This window comes from Podarcis raffonei, chromosome Z (assembly GCF_027172205.1).
Source record: "Podarcis raffonei isolate rPodRaf1 chromosome Z, rPodRaf1.pri, whole genome shotgun sequence".
NCBI classification, from domain to species: Eukaryota; Metazoa; Chordata; class Lepidosauria; order Squamata; family Lacertidae; genus Podarcis; species Podarcis raffonei.
In genome coordinates, this window is record NC_070621.1 from 28,828,798 (window position 1) to 28,851,510 (window position 22,713).

Consider the following 22,713-nt stretch of genomic DNA (forward strand, 5'->3'; position numbering starts at 1 on the left):
CCTGACCCTAATAGCTGCAGAAAAGATCAGAGCAGTTATCTTTGTGTTTTCCAGAGATAGTTTTCAGCCTCTTGCGCAGGAAGCAGATGTCTCTCACACATAATGAACATCTCTTTAAAGGTAAAATTATGATTCATGGACTGTAAAAATAAATCCGTGGTCTTCCCAAAATTAAGGCCCTCTTCACTTTAAACATATCTCACAAGAGTACACTAGAAGCAGCAAACAGCAGTTCAAAGGACTTGGTGTCATGTTATCCAACTCACTGAGGAATTCCCCCTCCCCTCTCTATAAAAGTTAGCGTCAAAGTATATCATAACACCAGGTTTTCAATAGTTAGTTAGCTCACAGCTCCAACAGGACCACCTCTTTGCTCCTCAACAATCTGAAAGGTCAACCCTATACTTTTCTGAACCAAGGACCAAAGGAAAGGGTGAGAGACTCTGTTGCCTTGCTGCCTTTGTGGGAAAACTCCAGTTATCCTTCTGAAAGATCCATCTGCAAGATTCATAATCTTAGAAGGTTCAACAAGCATTAAAATGTCATCCAGAGCACTATACAAATGCAGTATCTATACTTCTGTGTTGCTTTGGGAGTTTACTTTTTTCTTTCTGGTATTGCAGATGGCCTGCAGCTGTGTTCTACACAAAGCTCTCATGCAACCGTTATCTTTTCATCATATCTATCCATACTTGGGTGTGTGCTCTCTGACCACACTTCTATGGCTTCCTAAAACATTGGTTTCATCTACTGATTGCTTCATGCTACTTCCTAACCACTCAATGTAGCTATGATGAAAGAGTGTTTTTGCAATATTTTCTCTGTTGCTATAAGCTTATGAAAGTGAAAAGGCCGGATTGCTCAGCAAGTAGAAGTAGTAGAAGAAGGCATCTCTGAGCACCTTAATGACTACAAATCCTGATGGTTACCTCAAGGATCAGTCTTCCTCTGATTAGCCCTTGCTGGAGACAGGGATGTGAGAATCAGCCAGTTTCAGTTTCTTTCACGTCAGCTTGGGCTTTTTAAAAAAAAAATCCTCATGAATCGCCCCCCTGATATACACATTTTTGTGTGCAATTTTGCCTGTTATGCACAGTTTTGCAAATGAATTTCCCCAATACAATGCAGTTTTGTAGGTTGCATCACTGATATATGCGTTTTTATGCACATGTTATCCTGGTATATTTATTTTGGATGTATTGCTTGACTGGAGAACTGCATTGCAATATTCAGAGAAGTGTAAATTTCAAAGGATGGCTGTGTTTCGGTTCACAAATTGTTTTGAAAAATGAGAAATAGGTAGGTTGGTCTTTAAGTGCAACCTGAATCAAACTGCTACTCCATCTCTAGCTGGAGAACCTGAAAGGGAGAGAACTCATGCTCATGTCCTTATCGCTGGCTTCCCATTGAGGAATTTGGTGGGCCACTATGAGAACAAGTTGCTAGACTAGGTAGACCTTTGGCCCGATTCAGCAGGGCAAGCTCTACTTATGTTATTTTCATTTAGATAGACAATTAGTTAAGTCACAATCCAGAGGCATATATTGGGTAAATCCAAAGTGTGAAAGAATTGTTAAAAGTTTGTGAAACGTATCTGCAATGACTGAGTTTCACAAGGAACACTTGCAGCACAATCTGATGCTGTGTCTAGGGGGACTTACTCCCAAGTAAGGGTGCTTAGGACTGTAACCTTAGTCAATGAGCAATAGTTGAGCCCCTAACTCTAATAAATAAATGAAACAGCTGTAAAATTGTTCAGGGCAAGGCAGTTCCCTGCAGGTTAAAAAATGACAATGCACCACCCTTTTACATAGGATAACAACTAATAAGCCAAAGTGTTGGTGCTTGTTGAAAACTATCCACTTTGCAAAAACAGAACTAATTATTTAAGGTGCCAACCTAAGGGAGGAACAGAAACCAAAAGTCGTAGAATTAGATTATCCAAAACTCTGCAAGGCAGAAGTGGGAGCAGAGAAATGCTACTGAGTTCTTCCATCCCATATTAATTTCCCCTCCCAATACTACTGCATTTTAAACACTATTTCCATTCCAAAAAGGAAGAGGGAGACCAGCTCCTCTGTGCTGTGTCTGCACTTCCCTTGCTGTAACGTAGGAGGAAGGGCCATAGCTAGGTTCTAGAGCATCTGCTTTGCATGCAGAAGGTCCCAGGTTCAATCTCAAGCATCTTCAGGTAGGGCCGAGAAAAGACTTCTACCTGAAATCCTAAAGAGCTGCTGCCACTCTATGTGGACAATACTGAACCAGATGGATGAATGGTGCTTCTAGGAAGCCACCTATGTTTCTAATAGATTCTGTTATTTGCATTTAGCGGGGGAAACTTGATGGGAACTGAGGAGGAAGAGCTCATGTATAGGAAAGATTCCGTTCTGCATATAAACTGTCAAACCATCACCCAGTCAACTGTGCACATGTAGTCCCCATGAGACATTGCCAAAAAGGCCTGAAAATGAATGCCACAAAGGTTTAACAGATGACAATGTGCAAAGCTAGATGACTCATCCTATGCTAGAGAACATTCATTCAGTTAAGAATACTTAAGAAGAAGAAAAAATGGCATCATCTAAGGGAACTCTACCAGACCTAGGAAGCTGCCACCTACTGAATTAGACCATTGGTCTATTTACCTCAGTTGTCTACCCTAGGGTAGGGAAGCCTCAGGCCCAGGGGCCAAATGCAATCCTCCAAGTTTCTCAATCTGGCCCTTAGGACTTTCCCCACATTGCACCCCTACCCAGCCACACCTCCTATCCACAGGCAGTCCCTGTCACTAGTCTTACTTCACAATCTTTGAGTATTTTGACAGGCTGGAATGTGCCTTTGAATTCTGATAAAGATTTTTGCTTGCCTGAATGGCAGAAAAGAAGAGAGGAGTGTGTGTGTGTATTGAAACATATACCCTCCAACACTTTGAAGCCAAAATCTGGGACAATCTTCCTGGATGCCATCTTCCCATTTGTTTATTTTTATTGAGAGCACAGCAGTCATTTTGGTTGCCATGATCTTGTGCAATTTTATGCTGCAGTTCCCCATGACCCAAATGCAAAATTGCACTGTGAAATCACGCGAGACCAAGGCAACCAAAATGGCCACCATTCCCTTGTGATAAAAAATGGGATGTCCTCCCCCCCAGGTATGAAAACAAGTTAATATCCTCTTGAGACAAGGTGCCTGAGAGGGGGGTGGTGGTCTAGCTTCAGGCATCCTTGGCAGAGACTGAATACTTAGATCTGTTTCAGCCTCACTTCATGACGCTGAAACATTTGATGGGAGAGAGATGGGGGGGCAGTATGACCCTCCTGTTTTTCTTGACATTCTGGCAACTTTTGATACCATTGACCATTGCATGTTTCTGGAGCTACTGAAGGAGGTTGGTTTGGGGGCAGATTGTGGGTGGAGTCAGCACTCCCTCCCTGTGCACCAGAAATAAAAGGAGCAAGAAAACATGTTTGGATCTGGATGGGGAGGTGGCAGAACTTTCAAATATCTCCCTGGCTGCGCAGAGTGAGTGAGCTAATAGGAGACAGCTGGGAAAAGGGTGAGTGCCCAGGTGGGCACCTTTGTATATCAAGGTCCCTTTCTCTACCCTCCTGAAATATACTTGGAGTCGAGTATGGATTTCATGCTCTTTATTCAGCTCATAGTAGTGAGGAATCAAAGTTCCCCCAAACTGTCTGCTTTTTACACAATGGGCCCCATGTGATTGGCTAATTCCGGGATTCTCCTGTACGCCAATCAGGTTGTGGATTCACTTCCACCTAGAGCTGGATTGGGTGGCTCCTGCGGACCAATCAGACTGCTGCATTCTGGATCCTATTGTTCTAGGACCAGTCAGACTGCTGCATTCTGAATCCTATTGTTCTAGGACCAATCAGTCTGCTGCATTTTGGATCCTATTCAACTCAGTACATAACACTTCCCCTTCCATTCTTCCTCCCATGCAGGATTCTTTCTTCCTCAACACAGTCATACAAAGTTTTGTGGGCACTAAGCTTAGACCTCTTTGGACTATTTTGGATTCCACTTCCTTCTACCCACTAAAGTTTTACTTCCCAATATATATTTTTGGTACTTGTGCACATCTCTGTGATAAGTCAAATCTGCTCATGCCTTCCTCTTGTGTGTTGCTATTTTGACTACAGCAGCGGCAGTTAAATAATTTAATCAGAATTAGGATATACATTGATTCCTACTGAAATTATTTGCCCACACTAATAGTAGCACATTGAACATGGCTTGGAAACAAATGGCCTGGCAACAAGCAAGCAAGCAAGCAAGTGCAGATCTCTGAGCATAAGTAACATGCTTACACTGATGGGATCTTATTCCTGCCAACAACCTTGCTGCAGCATTCTGCACTAACTACGGTTTCTGGATCAAGCCCCACACAGAGTACATTACAGTAATCCAGCCTAGATATCATCAATATCATGGTGTGTGCATGCACAAATGAGACTGTGCAATAGAAGAGAATACAAGAAGGTGCAGGAGGTAGCCATGGGGGCTGCACACAAGGAGAGGAGAGGCAAGGACATGGGGGTGAAGGTGAAAATGGGTTCAGAGTGGGGCTGCAGAACAGAAGAGAGAAGTGGCTTCAGAAATGGGGTTGGGAAAGTGGAAAGCAAGCTTAGTAGCTGCATGGGGTGGGAAGGGAAACTCTGGGGGTTAACGTGGGGGAATGGCAGGGGGTGAGTGGAGCAAGCAAGGGTGCAATGGGTTGTTTGGAAAAAAATAAGCTGATGCATAAATCTGAAGAACTGGGTTTAAGATTGGGAAACTTAGAGAAACCAAGATTGATAAATTCATCCATCCCTAATCATTGGTCGCAAAGAATAAATGTGGGTGGGTGGGTCTGTGGCTGTGAGAATCTGTCCCAGTCTTTGTTTGGTTACAGAAAACCAGCATAGCAACACTATGATTCAGACTGATGTTCTTGCATGTAAATAAGGCTTCCGTGGTAGAAGTAGCACAGCCTTTTACTTCCTGTTGCATTAACCTGGCTGTAGCAAGTTCTATCTACTGTCTTCCTTTCTCCATTTTAATCACACATGAAAGCAACAAGGTGCAAGACTGCTGCCAGAACGCTGAGTTTCCCAGAGGGCTTTTGCTAATACTGGGACGTTTCAATGAGGTAAGGCTTTGGAATCATGCTGTAGGAAAGTTCTCACCACACCACCCACTGTGAGTTTCAGGAGAACTGCTTCTGCCCAGCAAAAGATTGCTAAAAGGACATTTTTTGAAGCCAGACTCCAGAAGATAAGATCCAAACCAATGATTTCAAATTACAGGGTGGGAAAATCTTTTGATTTTGGTTTCTCTAAGTTTCTCATTTTTCTGATCTGAAGTTCAATTGTCCACACTGAAGTATGTGATTTTTTTAAAAAAAAATCCTCATGAAAATTCATTTTATTGCAAATTTCTAAAATTCACATTTTCCTTGCATGCAATTTTACCCAATGTGCACATTTTGGCAGAGCAAGTTCCCCTGATGTAATGCATTTTTGGTATGTTATTTTCACTAATATACACACTTCTGTGCACACTTTACCCTGGCATATAAATTTTATATTTGCAGCTTGTCTGGAGAATGGCATTACAAAATTTGAATTTTGAAGGGTGGATATGTTTTGGTTCTCAGATTGTTTGAGAAAGTGCAAAATAAGTAGATTCATCTTTAAATGTAACAGAATAAAATTTCTCTCCAGTCTCTAGTTTTCACTAAACATCTCTCATTGGCTGGGTTCAAATTTCTTCAGAAGGTGATTAACGTTCGCAGAAGGTTTTTCAGCAGAGACTAGATATGTACCTGTCAGGGATGCTGTAGCTGTGGATTTCCTTTACCCTGGGGCAGGGGTAGATTATCTTATATTTGAGGTGACCTCCAACTCTATTGTTCTATCGCCCTTTGGGCAACTAGTCTGTATGCCTGCAAAACAGTAGAAAGCATGAAATGACTAATATAAATTATTTTTCTGAAAACACATAAAGCTGTTGATTAGGGATGGAAAGATCTCCCAATTTTGGTTCTATGCATATATGTTTCCAATCTGAAATTCTGCACATTTTGCATTTTATTTTATTTTTTAAAAAACCTCATGAAACTTCACCAGCATTTTAGTGCAAATGTCTTCTAATAAAAACATTTTCATATGCGGTTTTGACTAATGTCCACATTTTTGCAAGCAATTTCCCCTAATGCAATGCATTTTTGTATGCTAGTCTTACTAATATCGACATGCTTATGCAGATTTCCCCATAAAATATGCATTTTTGTAAGCATTGCTTGCTTGGCGAATTGCATCACAAAATGTGAGTAATTGCATATTTCAATGGATAGCTGTGCTTCAGTTCACGTATTGTTCTGGAAAGCGCAAAGCTGATAGATTTGGCTTCAAATATGTACTGAACTGAATTTCTCCTCCATTCCTACTGTTAATTGATTAGCTGGATAAGCTTGAATTGAATGCCACTTTAACATAGGTGACAGACTGAGAAATGACCATGCTGGTGACAGTATAAGGTTCTCTTAGGTCTTAACAAATCAAAGATGTCACTCTGTGTTTGGAAAACCCTCCTACGACAATGTAACAGAGCAAAAGAGAATCCAGACTTGTCCCTCCATCCAGTTTAAACTTCAGATCACGGATTGGGAACCTGTGGCCCTCCAGATGTTGTTGGACTCCTTCAGATCCAGCCTGCAGGGCCCAATGGTCAGAGAGGGTTAGGTGATGTGGCAACACCTAGAGCAGGCACCCCCAAACTTGGCCCTCCAGATGTTTTGAGACTACAGCTCCCATCATCCCTAGCTAACAGGACCAGTGGTCAGGGATGGTGGGAATTCAGACAGGATTGATGGAAGTCAAAAATTTGAATAAGATGTAAAAGTATGTTTAATTACTGTTGAAAATGGTATGTTAAAAAAACTAATAAAAATTATACACACACAAAAAAGAATTGTAGTTCCAAAACATCTGGAGGGCCACGTTTGGGCATGCCTGACCTAGAGGGAGCACAGGCTAACCATTTCTGCTTTAGATGATGAATCTGCAAGATCTGCATTGTTTTGCCCCAGAAAACTTCTTTTTTTAACAATAGGAAATAATTGTTGATGCCTATCTGGTCCATTATCATGTGTGCTACCTGGCTGGCTGAACGTAGATCCCTTGGACTCCCAAACTGAGACTGGCCTATTTATTTATTTTTATCCCACCACCCTCAGTTAAAAATTTAAACAGTTATTCTTGTTTCTGGTGGTTACACTCATACACTTTTGCTGGCCTGCCTTAAAGAATATGGGGAAGGGTTGTGGCTCAATAGTAAAGCATCTGTCCTGCATGCAGAAGGCACTAGGTTCATTCCCTAGCAACTGCAAGTAGGGCTGCAAAAGGACAGGGTCTGAAACTCCAGGGAGCAACCTCCCTCTCTCTCTCTCTCTCTCTCTCTCTCTCTCTCTCTCTCTGTGTGTGTGTGTGTTGATTTGAATCAGGAAAATAGGATGGAAGAGTCAATTTTCATCACCTAGAGTAGCTTCACATTCCTAATCCAAATCGCCTCTCTCCACTCTCCCACACGGCTCTTTTTAGTCCTAAAAAGAATGTTAGATCCAGCCATAGATCTCCCACATCCTTTTCATGGATTTCCCACAGCTGATTGAGTATGGTTGGCTTACAACAGGGGGCTTTCCTTGCACTGGATATATGTCAATTTACAATGCTAAGAATCTTTCAGAAACAGCGTAGAACAGCATTGTTCATGCTGTGATATTCATGGCTAGGTTGAAGGTTTTTGTGGGTGGGATATATTAGCAAATGATTCTGTTTTGTCTTCACTTTTATCAGCTATCTCACATTTTGCGGCTGGTATTGATCAAATAACGGTCAAATCTACCATCTAACTGCTGAGAGGGCTTTAAGGTTAGATTTTTAGGTTGGCAATGCACTCTTATGCATGTTTACTCAGATTTGGGTCCCACAATTTTCAGCGAGGCTTATTCCCAGATATGTGCATAGGAATTCTATTGCCCACAGAAGAACATCCTGCTGACTTCAGTGGGACTTACTCCTAGGTAAGGGTGTACAGTATTGCTGGCTAAATGTTGTTTTTGGCATCCATCTATCTCAAGAGAAAATGGAGTGTGCCTCTGGGGGTGAACTCAAACCACTACATTAGCAGCACGAAAGTGACCTCTTTGGGGTGCAAGCCCTGGTAGTGTGTATGGAGGTTTTGGACTGACCAGACAACAACAAAAACCCTCTCAGCCTTGATTTTGTGGTCCACAGAAAAGCAGAGCAATACATTGGGCACCAGAATGGCTGCAGGAGTTGGTGGAAGAAGACAAGCAAGTCCCCATCCCACTGCCTTGGGGACTCCACTCCAGATTTGTGTAGGGATTACTCCTTAGCCTTTACTTCTCCTAAAGATATCCTGCCAGGCAGCAGAGATTTAGGACCAGAGTTTTCTTCTCCTGTGAAATATACTCAGAGTCGCAAAGTGATTTCATGCTCTTTCTTCAGCTCATAGTGGTGAGGAGGAATGAATGAAAGTCCCTTCAAAGTATCTGCTTTATATACATTATTTACACAATGGGCTGCACATGATTGGCTAATTCCGGAATTCTACTGTAAGCCAATCAGGTTGTGGATTCACTTCTATCTGGAGCATGATTGGGTAGTTCCTGCCAACCAATCATACTGCTGCATTGTTCTAGGACCAATCAGACTGCTGCATTCTGAATCCTATTGTTCTAGGACCAATCAGACTGCTGCCTTTTGGATCCTATTGTTCTAGGACCAATCAGACTGCTGCAGTTTGGATCCTATTCAACTCAGTACATAACATCCCTCCCCTCTAAGTTCCAGTCCTGCCCGGGAGGTCACATTCATAGTCCTCGAGGTACGCCGGCGGCCTACGTGTGCGTTGCGGCCTGGGGTGTTCCCTGGTCCGGGGTTCAGGTTCTGGCTCGTGTTCCAAGGATGCTGGCTGTGATGGGGCTGTTTGGTCTGGCGCAACCGGCTCGCTCAGTCGTGGTTGTGGTTCCGGTGTCCTTTCGGCCTCGCAGGTCCTCTCTGTATTTACTGGTTCTGCCTCTCCTGCTGGCCCCTCGTGCTCTATGGGCCTCACTGCCCCTCTGTTCCCTTGGGACTCCTCTGCCCTTTCCTCCTCCTGGTTTTCTCCCGGGAATCGTCGCCGTATCTGGTCGCAGTGGCGGCGCCAGCATTGCCCCCCATCCGTTAGCACCTCATACGACACGGGGCCAGTGACTCTGGTGACTGTGGCGAGTACCCATGCTGGGCCTGCCCCAAAATTCTTTGCGTACACTGGGTCCTGAGCCTCGAAGGTCCGGGGGTTCTTGCCTTCCCCCACCATTACCTCATCCTGAGCTCTATCGGGGTGAAGGTGGTCCAATCTGATTGCAAGGCGCCGACCCATTAGTAGTTCAGCGGGGCTCCGGCCAGTCGTTGAGCTGGGGGTGCTGTGCTGTGCTAGAAGGAATGTGGCAAGGCGGTACTCCCAATCCCCTTGCGTCATGCGGCGAAGAGTGTCCTTGGTGGTCCGCACCATGCGTTCTGCTTGGCCATTGGTGGCAGGGTAGAATGGCACCGAACGGATGTGGCGGATGGCGTTCTGCGCTGTGAAGGTTTGGAATTCTCCTGACGTAAATGCAGTCCCGTTGTCTGAGACGAGAGTGTCAGGGAGCCCGTGGGTTGCAAACAGCCTGCGTAGTACCCGGATGGCTGCGGATGTAGAAGTGGACGGTACCAGTGCGACTTCCAGCCATTTGGTGTAGGAGTCCACCACTATGAAGAATGTTTTCCCCTGAAAGGGGCCAGCGAAGTCCACATGCAGGCGTGACCATGGTGCTCGGGCGGACTCCCAGGACTGGACTGGGGCCCTTGGGGGATCGGGGCGGGATTCTTGGCAGGCATGGCAGTGTTTGACCCAGGCCTCTATCTCTCCGTCGATCCCCGGCCACCACACATAACTCCTGGCAAGGGCCTTCATTCTTACTACCCCTGGGTGTGTCTCGTGTAGGGCTGTGATGACCCTTTTGCGGAGGGGCTGGGGAACAACGACCCTGCTTCCCCATAACAGGCACCCCTTGTGGGCTGACAGTTCATGTTTGCGGGTTGTGTAGCCGGCGAATTCTGGCCCGGGGCTGCTGCTGGGCCATCCCCTCCACACCCAGTCCAGGACCCGGGAGATGACCCTATCTTTCTTGGAATGGTGTGCAACTTCTTGTGCCTGAATGGAGCGGTCGGGAAGCAGTTCCAGGCTCATAACCTCTTGTGCAGGTGCTGGGTCGGAGCCTGTATCCGGTAGTGGTAGCCTGCTGAGGGCGTCCGCATGGCCCATCGCCTTCCCCGGACGGTGAATCAGTGCATACTGGTAGCTGGCAAGGAAAATTGACCACCTGAGGACGCGAGGAGACAGCACTTGGGGGGTCTGCTTTCCAGGGGCAAACAAGCCAAGCAACGGCTTGTGGTCAGTCACCACGGTGAAGGGCCGCCCGTACAAGAAATCATGAAATTTTTTTACTCCCTTCACGATTGCCAGACCCTCCTTGTCAATTTGCGAGTAGTTCCGCTCGGTTGCGTTGAGTGTCTGGGAAAAGTATGCCACTGGTACCTCTCTTCCATCCGGGAGTTGGTGTCCCAGGACAGCGCCAATTCCATAGGGTGAGGCGTCGCATGCTAGCACCACCGGCAGCCTCTCGTCGAAGTGTGCCAAGACCGAGTTTGAGACAAGCAAGTCCTTGACTGCCTGGAATGCGGCCTCCTGGCGCTGGCCCCACACCCAAGGGGCCCGCTTGTCCAGGAGTCTGTGTAGGGGCTCCGCTACCGCCGCCTTGTGAGGAAGGAAGGAATGGTAAAAGTTCAATAGTCCCAAGAAGGCCTGAAGTTCAGTCTTGTTCTTGGGCACTGGGGCATCACAAATTGCCCGTACCTTGTCCCCTGTCGGGTGGACCCCTTCTGCGTCCACCATAAATCCCAGAAAGTCCACCTGAGGCACTCCTAGTAGACATTTTTCCCGCTTCACCTTGAGACCCGCCATCTGGAAACGGTGCAGAACGGTGCGGAGGCGGTCCTCAAACTCCTCTGGTGTGGGCCCGGCAATCAACACATCATCGAAGAAGGGGGTGACGCCAGGAATCCCTTTAAGGAGCGAGTCCATTAGATTCTGGAATATGCCTGGTGCCACGCTGACACCGAATTGCAGCCGCTTTACCCTGAACGCTCCTCTGTGCATCACAATCGTCTGTGCCTCTGCTTTGGCCTCATCTACTGGCAGCTGTTGATATGCTTGGGCCAAGTCCAGCTTGCCAAAAATTTTCGACCCAGCCAGGGTGGCAAGAACATGGCTGACCACTGGCACTGGGTATGCATGGGCCGTGAGGGCCTTGTTTATGGTACATTTGTAGTCTGCGCAGATGCGGACCGAACCATTAGGCTTGACGGGTGTGACGATTGGGGTTTCCCAGGGGGCATTAGGCACCGGCTCCAGCACTCCTTGCTCCACGAGCCGGTCCAATTCCTCGTCAGGGCGAACGGGACCCAGCGGGTCTTGAGTCTGACCGGTCGTACTGTGGGGTCAAGCTGTAGAGCAATGGGGGGCCCGTATACTGTCCCAATTTCCCACCGAAAACCCCTGGAAATTCCTTGCATATGGCGTCCACGTCCACTTGTAAGCTAGTGTGGTTCACCCCAGTGACGGCTAGCCCCAGTGGTCCAAACCATGCCAATCCCAGTAAGCTAATGTAGGGGCCCTTGACCACCAGCAAGTCCAGTTGCCGCGTCCGCCCTCGGTATTGCACCCTGAAGGTCCCCACCCCCATTGTGGGGACCTTACGTTTCTGGAAGTCCCGGAGGGTGAATGGGGCCAGCCTGAGTTTGGGACCCCCAGTAGGACACAGTTTCCTTAAGGTCCTTGCCGAGATTATGGATAGAGTTGAACCCGTGTCAAGCTCCATGCGGCATGGGGGCCCCTCTATCTGTACGTCAACATAAATTTTCTCTATGTTGGGGTGGGGCAACTGGTATACCTGGAAGTCCGTGAGCTCTGTCGAGTTGCCTTAGTGCGTTGGGCCCCGGAACCTGGGGCTCTTGGATTGGTCATCTGATGCCTGGCGTCGGGTGGGCCGAGCCCGACACACCCGGGCGATGTGTCCCGATTTTCTGCACTGCCTGCACTCTGCGTTGCGGAAACGGCAGGTCCTCCTCTCGTGACTTTCTCCACAGCTTGCGCAGTTCCCTCCTTCTCGTCGAGGCAGCTGTGGTGTGTGGGCTGCTTGAGTGCGCTGCTGTACTCGGTGCACCTCCTCCCTGTTGGATCCTGACTCGTCGGTGAGGTCTTCGTGGTGGACCCTCGGTTGGGACAGCTGGCTCGGCCGTGCCTCTTGCGTCAACCTCTCGGCAGCTTCCGTTGCCAGGGCCTCCTCCAGAGCGACCTGGAACGTTAGGTCCTTCTTAGCGTATAGGCGTCGTTGCAGCTTCTCATCCTTCAGGCCACCGACGAGGCGGTCACGAAGCATGTTCTCCAGCTCTGAGAAGTTGCAGAACCAGGCGGCTTGGCGGAGAGAGGTCACAAACCCAGTTATGGTTTCCCCAGGGGCTTGCCGCTTTGCGTAGAAGGCATTTCGACGAGCCACCACTGAGGGCTGTGGCGAAAAGTGCCCCTTCAGCTGTTCCATTATTGTTTTGTATGGAACAGTAGCGACGTCTTCAGGCGCAAGGAGAGCCCGGGCGATTTCAAACGTCTCCTCTCCGCAGACGCTGAAGAATATCGCCCTCTTCTTGGCGTCTTCTTCATCGGTGACCCCTTTGGCTTCTAGGAGGAAGGTGAAATGGGAGGCGTACGCTTCCCAGTCTCCCGATGCTGGGTTGAATGGCGAGAAGCTGTTGTCGGTTGCCATTCTGAGTTCCTTGTGTCCCGGAGCTGAAGCCTGGATACACGGTGCGAGGCAGCGGTGCGGCAGGTGGTGGTGCTGCGGTGCTGTGTGTGGCAGTCAGCTCAGTGGGATCCCACCTTCGTCGCCAGTGAAATATACTCAGAGTCGCAAAGTGATTTCATGCTCTTTCTTCAGCTCATAGTGGTGAGGAGGAATGAATGAAAGTCCCCTCAAAGTATCTGCTTTATATACATTATTTACACAATGGGCTGCACATGATTGGCTAATTCCGGAATTCTACTGTAAGCCAATCAGGTTGTGGATTCACTTCTATCTGGAGCATGATTGGGTAGTTCCTGCAAACCAATCATCCTGCTGCATTGTTCTAGGACCAATCAGACTGCTGCATTCTGAATCCTATTGTTCTAGGACCAATCAGACTGCTGACTTTTGGATCCTATTGTTCTAGGACCAATCAGACTGCTGCAGTTTGGATCCTATTCAACTCGGTACATAACATCCTGGATAGGCTACCTTCCTAGGCTGATGAGCCCCATTTCCCCCTCACTTCCTGCCACCACATGTTCAGAAACCACCTTCTTGACCATTGGACCCACTATTGGTCTTGTCCGCTCAGTCTGCCAGAGTCTGTCTTCATGTGCAGGGAAGTCCCCAATTTACCAAGAGTTTGAGATGCACCAGCTACCCTCACCTGATTTAGCCAGCCAGTAGAAGCCATTCCCAGGGTGCAGCTGCTGTTGCATGCTGACAGCTTCTAGGAGCCACAGGTGAGAGCAGAGTGCAGGGCGGGGACTAAAGGTGGACAAACTATCCCAGAAGGAACATGATGTGTTGCCCACCAGAGATGTTACACCTCCTCTAACACCCTATACACCCCATAGCTAAATGTACTTCTTGTGCAAAGAAGGAAATCAAGCAGAAAGGGGTAACAGGGCCATGCTTTTGCCCTTGCCCCATGGTGCATGGCACCACATCTGTGCCCTTGCTTATTTGCATTGTAGCATATTTGATCAGGCTTCCAGGACAGGAACTGCTAGAGACAGGAACTTTTTTTAGCCCTAAGGCCACATTCCCTGTGGGGAACTTTCTGGGGGCAACATGCCAGTAGTGGGCCCCTGCAGGGGCAACAGTGAGTGGGGCCAGAAACAAAAGTGGGTGGGATAACAAGGGTGACCCTTTTTAGCCACACACAGAGCCATCTCTCCATCCTCCATCCAGAGGCATTATCCTAGTTCAAGGAAACATTTCAGCTTCTAAGAAAACTTTGAAAAGGATGGCATGAGATGTAACCTGGGAAGGGTGTGGGGGGAAGCACGTGGGTCTAGAAAGAGACTCGAGAGCTGGACAAAAAAGCCTGGAGGACTGTGTTTGGCCCAAGGTCTGAAGTTCACTTTTTCAAAAGGTAAATGTGCTTAGGCTTATCCTGCATCAGACATTAATGCTAATGTGAAGGTGGCAGGGGCCAGACTGGAGTGGAGCCACACTCAATTTTCTCTCCTGCATAAGCCTTGTGACAATAAAACTTGAAGTTCACAGAAGAGATAGAGAGAGAGCAGATAAAGGCACAGGCACAGAAACAAGTGTGAAATTATCTTAAAAGGCCACACAAATTCAGTGGTGCTATCAGAGCAGGATTTGATGGTGTGGGGCAGATGTCCAGAACCCCGCTCAACTGAACGAGCAAGAGGGTCCCCAATGCCACAGGGCTGGCTTACCTCATTTTGACGTAAGTGAAGCAATACACACAACCATCTCAAGAGAAGTGCCGCCTGGAAAAGTCCAGCCTCTAAAACGACTTGGCTGCATCACTGAATGGGCGCAAGGTTCTTAATGGAGTGGGCATGTTGCAGTACTACTTGTCAGTTTTATTTTATGGAACTTCTCAGAAAGGATGGTGAAGAAATTTGATTTTGTTTACATTTAAAGGCAAGCTTACTGAATTCACACATTCCGAAACAATATGTGAACTGAAACACAGGAGTCCTTCAAAATTCAGTCTTCTCCAAATGTTGCAATGCAGTTCTCCAAACGCATAGCATGTCCAAAAATACATGCATGGGGGTGGAGAGAGAGTGTGCATAAAAAATAGTGAAAAGGCCATACAGAAATGCATTGTATTAGGATAAATTGTTTGTTTGTTTGTTTGTTTATCAACCACTCTTTATCCTAAGATCCCAATGCAGTATTAAAAAGGTAAAGGGACCCCTGATCATTAGGTCCAGTTGTGACCGACTCTGGGGTTGCGGCGCTCATCTCGCTTTACTGGCTGAGGGAGCCGGCATACAGCTTACGGGTCATGTGGCCAGCATGACTAAACCGCTTCTGGCGAACCAGAGCCTTGGGCTTGCCGATCAGAAGGTCGGCGGTTCAAATCCCTGTGACGGGGTGAGCTCCCGTTGCTCGGTCCCAGCTCCTGCCAACCTAGCAGTTTGAAAGCACATCAAAGTGCAAGTAGATAAATAGGTAAACGGCTTAGTCATGCTGGCCACATGACCCGGAAGCTGTACGCCGGCTCCCTCGGCCAATAAAGCAAGATGAGCGCTGCAACCCCAGAGTCGGCCAAGACTGGACCTAATGGTCAGAAGTGCCTTTACCTTTACCTTTAATACTGCTACTGAAATTATTCAAACGCTGCGAATGACCTTAGACTACAATTATTAGTTTTCAAATATATTTTTAAAACTTCCCATTTTGAGATAGATACCTGTTTTGGTTTATTTTTTCTGACATGCTATCTAATTCCGCATATTCAGCCAACTTTTGAATCCATTCTCATCTTGATGGGACTTTTCACTTTTCCAATTTGCCACAATGAGAATTCTTGCTGTTACCGTAGCATATAAGAAGATCTCTATAACCTTTTTAGGAATATCCAAATCTGTGATTCCCAAAAAGAAAGCTTCTGGTTTCCTATTGAAAGATATCTTTAACATTTTTTCCAATTCTATGTGTATGTCCTCCCAAAACACCTTGATTTCTTTCCACTGCCACCACATATGGAATAGAGTACCTGGCTTTTCTTTACACCTCCAGCAGTTATTTGGGACATTTATGAACATCTTGGACAATTTCCAGGGGGTTAAATACCACCGATGCTGCATTTTAAGAAAATTCTCTCTCAGAGAGTAACAGGCTGTAAAATTCCAGTTTGTTTACCACAGGTTTTCCCACTGCTTCGTTGTTACTGAATACCCAAAATACTGTGACCACTTAATCATAGCTGCTGTAACCTCCTCCTCCTTGACTTCCCAGTCAAGAAGGAGTCGGTATACTTTAGCAAGTGTTTTAATTCTGGAGTTCACCAAATCCAATTCAAATCTAGAGGTCTCAGTGGAAAAACCCTTTTGTTTGTCATTTTGAATGTCTCAAATAATTGGTGATATTGAAACCAGTCAAAAAGGCACTCTCTTATTTCCCCAAAGCTTTTTAATTTCAATTGATTATTATCCTCCTTTAGGAGTATTTTATATGTTGGCCAGGGTCCCTGGGTATTTTTTCTCTTGACCGCCTTTGGCGCGATCCACCAGGGAACCGATGGGTTCAAGCAGGTTTTTATACTTCTCCCAAACCATCATTAAGGATTTCCTAATAACATGGTTTGAAAAATTCCTATGAACTTTTGCTTTCCCTTACGCTAAGTACGCGTGCCATCCCCATCGATTATCATAACCCTCCAAATCTAAGAGGTCTGGGTCCTGCAGTTTGTTGATCGATTTTCACATTGAGAACAGTTTCTGCTTAAGTCCAATTCTCCACATTTCTGCATCAGCTTGCAAAGAAAAACACCCAAAACTTCCTCATGAAAATTCACCAGCATTTTATGTTTTTCTTTGCAAGCTGATGCGGAAATGTGGAGAATTGGACTTAACCAGAAACTGTTCTCAATGTGAAAATGACTGAGGGCACCTCCCCATGCTTTTATAGCATAGATTTATTGCCCAATGCATCTCATATCCATCCCTTATTATCCCCTCTCCCCTCCCTCAGCTGGCTCCACCACAGTCCAAATTTCAATTATAAAAGTTGGTGAGTGTAGGGAGTTGCCTTTTTGGCTTATAAAACTTCTTAAAGGGTGTGGTTTTGGGAAGGAGGGTGGGGAGAGAAGTTGCAGTCCATGCCAAACCTTGGGAAAGAGTGAGTAACGACCTAAATGAACGACTACATTATGTGCAGCTGCTTAAAGTAGCCTTCACTAGGTACGGAGAAGAGATTTGATTCAGCTCGCATTTCAAGGTGAATCATTTGAATTTGCACTCTTCGAAACATTATCAGAACTAAAACACAGACATCCTTCAAAATTCACACTTCTCCTAGGTTTGCAATGCAATTCTCCAACAAAACAATATTTACAAAAATGTGTTTTAGGTGACAGTGTGCATAAAATATATTCATGAAAGTAACAAACTAAACTGCGTTATATAACTTTCAAAAAGTTTACATTAGTCAAAACAGCATGCACAAATATGGATATTAGGAGAAATATGCACAAAAGTTTTGATGATTTTTTTTTAAATTCCAAATGGCTGCATAAATGGGAAGAGTAGGATTTAATATTGGAAGCTGAGGCAGATGGGAGCCCACCATCAGAAGGCCCCCTTCCCTAAAAACTACACATGGGATCTCCAGGAAGAGTAATGAGCTTTGCCTTCTAAAATCTGAATTACATTATTTCTCCACTTCCAGCCAGGTGGAATTTGAACAATTAAACCAGATTAATAGCTATGGGTTATGTTAGAAATACACTTTTGAGGATTATTTCATTAATGCTTGAGCCATTGCTGTCTCAGCTGGCCCCAAATTCTAGCCAACAGTAGCACAAGCTCATCCATATTTATTCTGAATGAGAGAAGGAAGGATCTGCCAAACTAGGTGGTGGCACCCGCCCTGTGGAATGCCCTCAAATCAGATGTCAAGGAAATAAACAACTATCTGACTTTTAGAAGACATCTGAAGGCAGCCCTGTATAGGGAAGTTTTTAATGTTTGATGTTTTATCGTGTTTTTAATATTCTATTGGGAGCTGCCCAGAGTGGCTGGGGAAACCCAGCCAGATGGGCAGGTTATTATTATTTCTGTTCTTTCAGTTTCTTGTTTTCTTAAATGCCGTTCTCCATATTTCTGTATCAGTTTGTGAATTTTCATTTAAAATCTCATGAAAATTCAGCAGCAATTTAGTGTGATTTTTCCCCTAATAAATTCATATTTGTCTGCAGCTTTGACTAATGAACATATTTTTGCAAGCAGTGTTCCCTTACACAATACGTTTTTGTATATTATGTTCACTGATATATGCAATTGGATGCACACTTTCTCTTGATATAAGCATTTAAAAAACAATAACTTTTGTTGGTTAGAGAACTGCATTGCAAAGTGTGTATAAGTGTAATTTTCAAAGGATGGTTGTGTTTCAGTTCTCATGTTGTTTCATAACGTGATAATTTGATAAATTCATATTTAATATGCAAACTGAATAGAATTTCTCTACTGTGCCTCCGTTGAAGTAAAGTCCCCAGATTTCAATGAAATTGCTTCCAAGTAAGCATGCATAACATCTGCAGTATTTATTTTCAATAAACTGGGGTCAATGGCAAGGAAGTGGATTTTTTAAATAAAATACCCACACACAACAACAAAACAACAACACCTCCACACAAACTGACTTACATTTTGCTAGGCCAACCTTTTCTGGCCCACTTGCATTTTTGCCACCTGGAGGAAATATTGTGGGTACCATGCAGACACCACAACAGTATGCACACTGCAACCACATGTGCACCACAATCTCTCTCTCTCTCTCTCTCTCTCTCTCTCTCTCTCTCTCTCTCTCACACACACACACACACACACACACATACACACACACACACACCACCAGAAATTAGGTTTCATAAATGTGTTTTAGCTACTACTAGAGAGTAAATTCAACTGAGCTAAAAGGTCTTATTTCTAAGAACACTCTGATAGGACTGTGCCGTCATTGTTGGAATCCAGTTAAAGCCTAATTATTGTGGAAAACCCAAAGCGGAAAGACAGGCAGGAGACCCTATTCTTCAAGGCACATGGTCCAGATATGACTTATTTCTGCCGCTGTACAGAAAAAGCTACTAGTTACAAGTGCTGTGTTTACTGTTTTAAGACCTACGCCCACTTACTGGAGAAAGGAAGCCACAGACTGAGGAAGCTCTTAAAAAACAACCTGTACAAACAAAGTTGGTCCACAGTGCAGAGAGTCTGTTTGACAATTTACAGGAAGGCAGCCTAATAAATCCAACAACCATGGAACAGCTTATGGTTTTCTTAGCAGAGAGAGGCGCAGAGAAAAACAGATGCTGTGGCCACTTGTTCATGTTCCTAAACCTATACATTTTCTCCACTCTGTGGGCAGTCAGTTTAAACATGCATACTTATCTGAAGGCATGTGATAAGGCAGGAGCAACCACCCTGTGCTCCTCCAGATATTGTTGGACTTCAGCTCCCATCAACTTAGACAAGCGTGACCAATGGTCAGAGATGATGGAATTTGTGGTACCCAACAACACCTGTGCTAAAGTCATCATTGACATGCCCATCCTTCTGACATTTAACGTGGAAGGAAGGGGTATGGATAATAGAAAAAGGAATGCATAGGTAGGAAGTGGGAAATCCTCCTCTGTCCCTCAACACATCCTACTATAGAGCACTGCTCCAAGCACTCCTCTCCCTTCTCAATTCCAGTACTGGAATTGAATGAGGACTGGGGGGAAAGTACCTAAATTCTAGGTCCTAGTACAATGAACTGTGTGGAGGTAAGTTGTTAGTGGGCATGGGGATCAATGTACTTCTTCCATCTGCTCCTTTTCAGTTAAAACATCAGTAGGGAACCTGCAGCCTTAATTAGTCCCTCTAGGGCTCCTTGTTTGGCCTGCCTGGTCATTTTTGAAAAGCCACACCAAACTTCCCTATATCTGACATCATATATGGAATCAGATATGAAACAAGTGAAGATGTGGTTGGGCTGCAGGTGTTTTGCAATCAGCCAAACATCAGCACCTGCATAGTTCTGTGCAATGCCCTACACACAGCACTTCCTAATAACAACCGGCTGGTTGTTGGTGGTTGCAAAAGCTCTGTGCAATGCTCTTTGCAAGCAGCAAGCAGTTGACCATTAAGGTTGGCACACTGTCATATGTGAGCTCTAATAAGCAGGCCTAATAAACAGCTGTTTGCCTACCCGTAGGCAGCTGATGCTATTGTGACATCAGGTGATAGACAGGAGGGCAAACCTGCCCATCTGTTGAACTTGGCCTGTGCAGGCTAGTGAAGGTAAGGATCTGGCCCGCAGGCTGGATACAGTTCACATCTGTGCTAAAGGAAGCCCCCCCTACCTCACTTCATTTCATATGTGAACAGGCTGAATGCCCAGAGAGAAACAAGGGTCAGCAGGGTCAGCCCAAGACATCAGGCTGCCTGGTGTACACAATTCCATGTACTGAAGCTGACCAGACTGGCAAGTGAATCTTCCTTCAGCACTGGCACTGAGACAGCACCCTCCACCACACCTGAGGACATGAGGCTAACTTTGGGGGTGCAGTGCCTACCACACAGCTCCATCCCCACCCCTACACCTGCCACCTGCACCTGCCACCCGAGGCAGCTTCTTCACTCTGCCTAAATGGTAGGGCCAATCCTATGTCAGCCACTGACACAACTAATTTGCCAGCAACCTAAATATTCTATTGATCTTCTGGGCCAACCCTAATTACATTAGAAGCACTGATTTAATTCTCTAAGGATGGAGAAAACCCAGAGTCCTATTGTAAACTGCATTAAGCTTTATTTTCTCCAGAGACATCTTCATGTAAAATTGAAGCTGGAAATCAGTTGTTGTTGTGTGTTTTTTACTGAATTTCTGTGTGACTTAATGAAAACATATGAACACACAACTAGGTGAGGATTCAAAGGAAAAGTGATGAAAGAGGCTAAGAGGGAATGAGTTGAGCAATTGCAGGAGACAATAGCTGAGAATTGGTTATGTGCAAGAGTTATTTCCGTGGGTGGAAACAGACCAGGAATCAGTTATTTTTGTTTACAGTGCAAGTAAGATTTGCAGCAATACATAGAGGTGAGTAAAATTGCAGCAATATCTAGGGACGCCCCTCCCATTTTACCAATTTGGTCTCAGGTTACCCCCCGCCAAAAACAGAGTTTCATTTGTCCTTTCTGTGTGAATCTGCAGGGGAGGGGGCACATGTACTGCCAGTCATTTTGCTGCAGAATTCTGCACTAACTGCAGCTTCTGAATCAGATACAAGGGAATCCCCACATAAAGTTCATTGCAGTAATTCAATCTTGAATAAACCAATGTATGATCTACTGTGGTCAAACTTTCCCTGGTCAGTATGACTGAGTATTAGTTCAATGCTTTTTAAAGCATTGTAAATCAAAGCAAAGACAATACTGTGTCTTTTCGCAATAATGAAAACAGGAAACCTTACACTACTTGTTTTTGCTTCTGTTTTTTTTAAAAACAGGGTAAATATTTCCAAAGAAGTGTCCCTTTCATCTCACTTTGCCTCTAATGGGAGTGCAGCTGTGCTGCTGCTGCAGAGCATTAGTGCAACAGACAATTGCACAGAACCCAGAAAAGAGTTCCAGCATTCCCTTTATGCAGCGACATACACCATCATCTTCATCCCAGGCCTCCTGACCAACAGCATGGCCCTGTGGATTTTATGCCGCTTCATCAGCAAGCAAAACAAAAACATCATCTTCATGGTTAATTTGGCCACTGCTGACCTCATTCAAGTCCTTTCCTTGCCTCTGCGGATATATTATTACATCAACTACAAGTGGCCATTTGGAACCTTCCTCTGCCAGCTCTGCTTCTATCTGAAGTATCTTAACATGTATGCCAGCATTTGCTTCCTTACTTGCATCAGCGTTCAAAGGTACCTCTTCCTTCTCCATCCATTCAGGGCCAAAGGGTGGAAACGGAGGTACAACGTGGCCATATGTGTTGCTGTGTGGATCTTTGTTGGAGCTGCTTGCTTGCCGTTTCCATTGATGAGAAGTTCAAACAGCAATGATACTTGCTTTACCGACCTTGGCATCAAGAAAATAGGCAGCCATGTCAGCTCAGTCCTGTTGATGCTGGTGGCTGAAATTGTTGGGTTTTTGACCCCTCTCGTCACCATTGTCTACTGCACTTGGAAGACAAAAGCCTCCCTCCAAGAATGCCATATCCCTCTGCAAAACACTACCGAGAAGCAGAAGGCACTCCGAATGGTTGCTACGTGTGCAATTGTCTTCTTTGTGTGTTTCACGCCATATCACATTGTGTTTTTCTTCTATATGATGGTGAAAGAGGACATTATCAGAGACTGCACCGCACACTGGTTTATCCTGCACCTGCATCCTTTCTGCTTAAGCCTTGCAAGTCTTAACTGCTGCTTAGATCCAGTCCTATATTTCTTCACAACATCAGAATTCAAGGGTCAGGTGTCAAGACACAGCAGCTTGGCCATCAGGAGTCGTCTGATGAGCAGAGAAAGTGCTTCTTCTGTTAAGGAATAAAGTAAGTTGGACTTCTATGATTATTATTCATAATGATTATTCAAGGAGTCAGGAGTCAGAAGCTGTATACAGAGCCACATGACTCGTCCATCTCGCTTTGTATCATCTTGTGCAGTCAGGATTCCATGCATAGCATGGAGAAGACCGCCCTGGGCTCAAAATTCTCAGGAGTGCACAATTTCAACACCCGGTGTTGCCTCAATACAGGTGAGCGCTTCTGTCTCTGGGGTCCATTGA

The 22,713-nt window shown here is 45.5% G+C and overlaps 1 protein-coding gene across 1 annotated transcript; it reads left to right on the top strand.

Moving 5' to 3' along the window:
• Positions 1-5,020: 5,020 nt before the first annotated feature.
• Positions 5,021-22,487, top strand: P2RY10 (P2Y receptor family member 10). Its single transcript, XM_053374255.1, has 2 exons — positions 5,021-5,149; positions 21,435-22,487. The coding sequence occupies exons 1-2, from the start codon at positions 5,145-5,147 to the stop codon at positions 22,474-22,476; spliced, it is 1,047 nt and encodes a 348-aa protein (XP_053230230.1). The 5' UTR covers positions 5,021-5,144; the 3' UTR covers positions 22,477-22,487.
• The last annotated feature ends 226 nt before the right edge of the window (positions 22,488-22,713 follow it).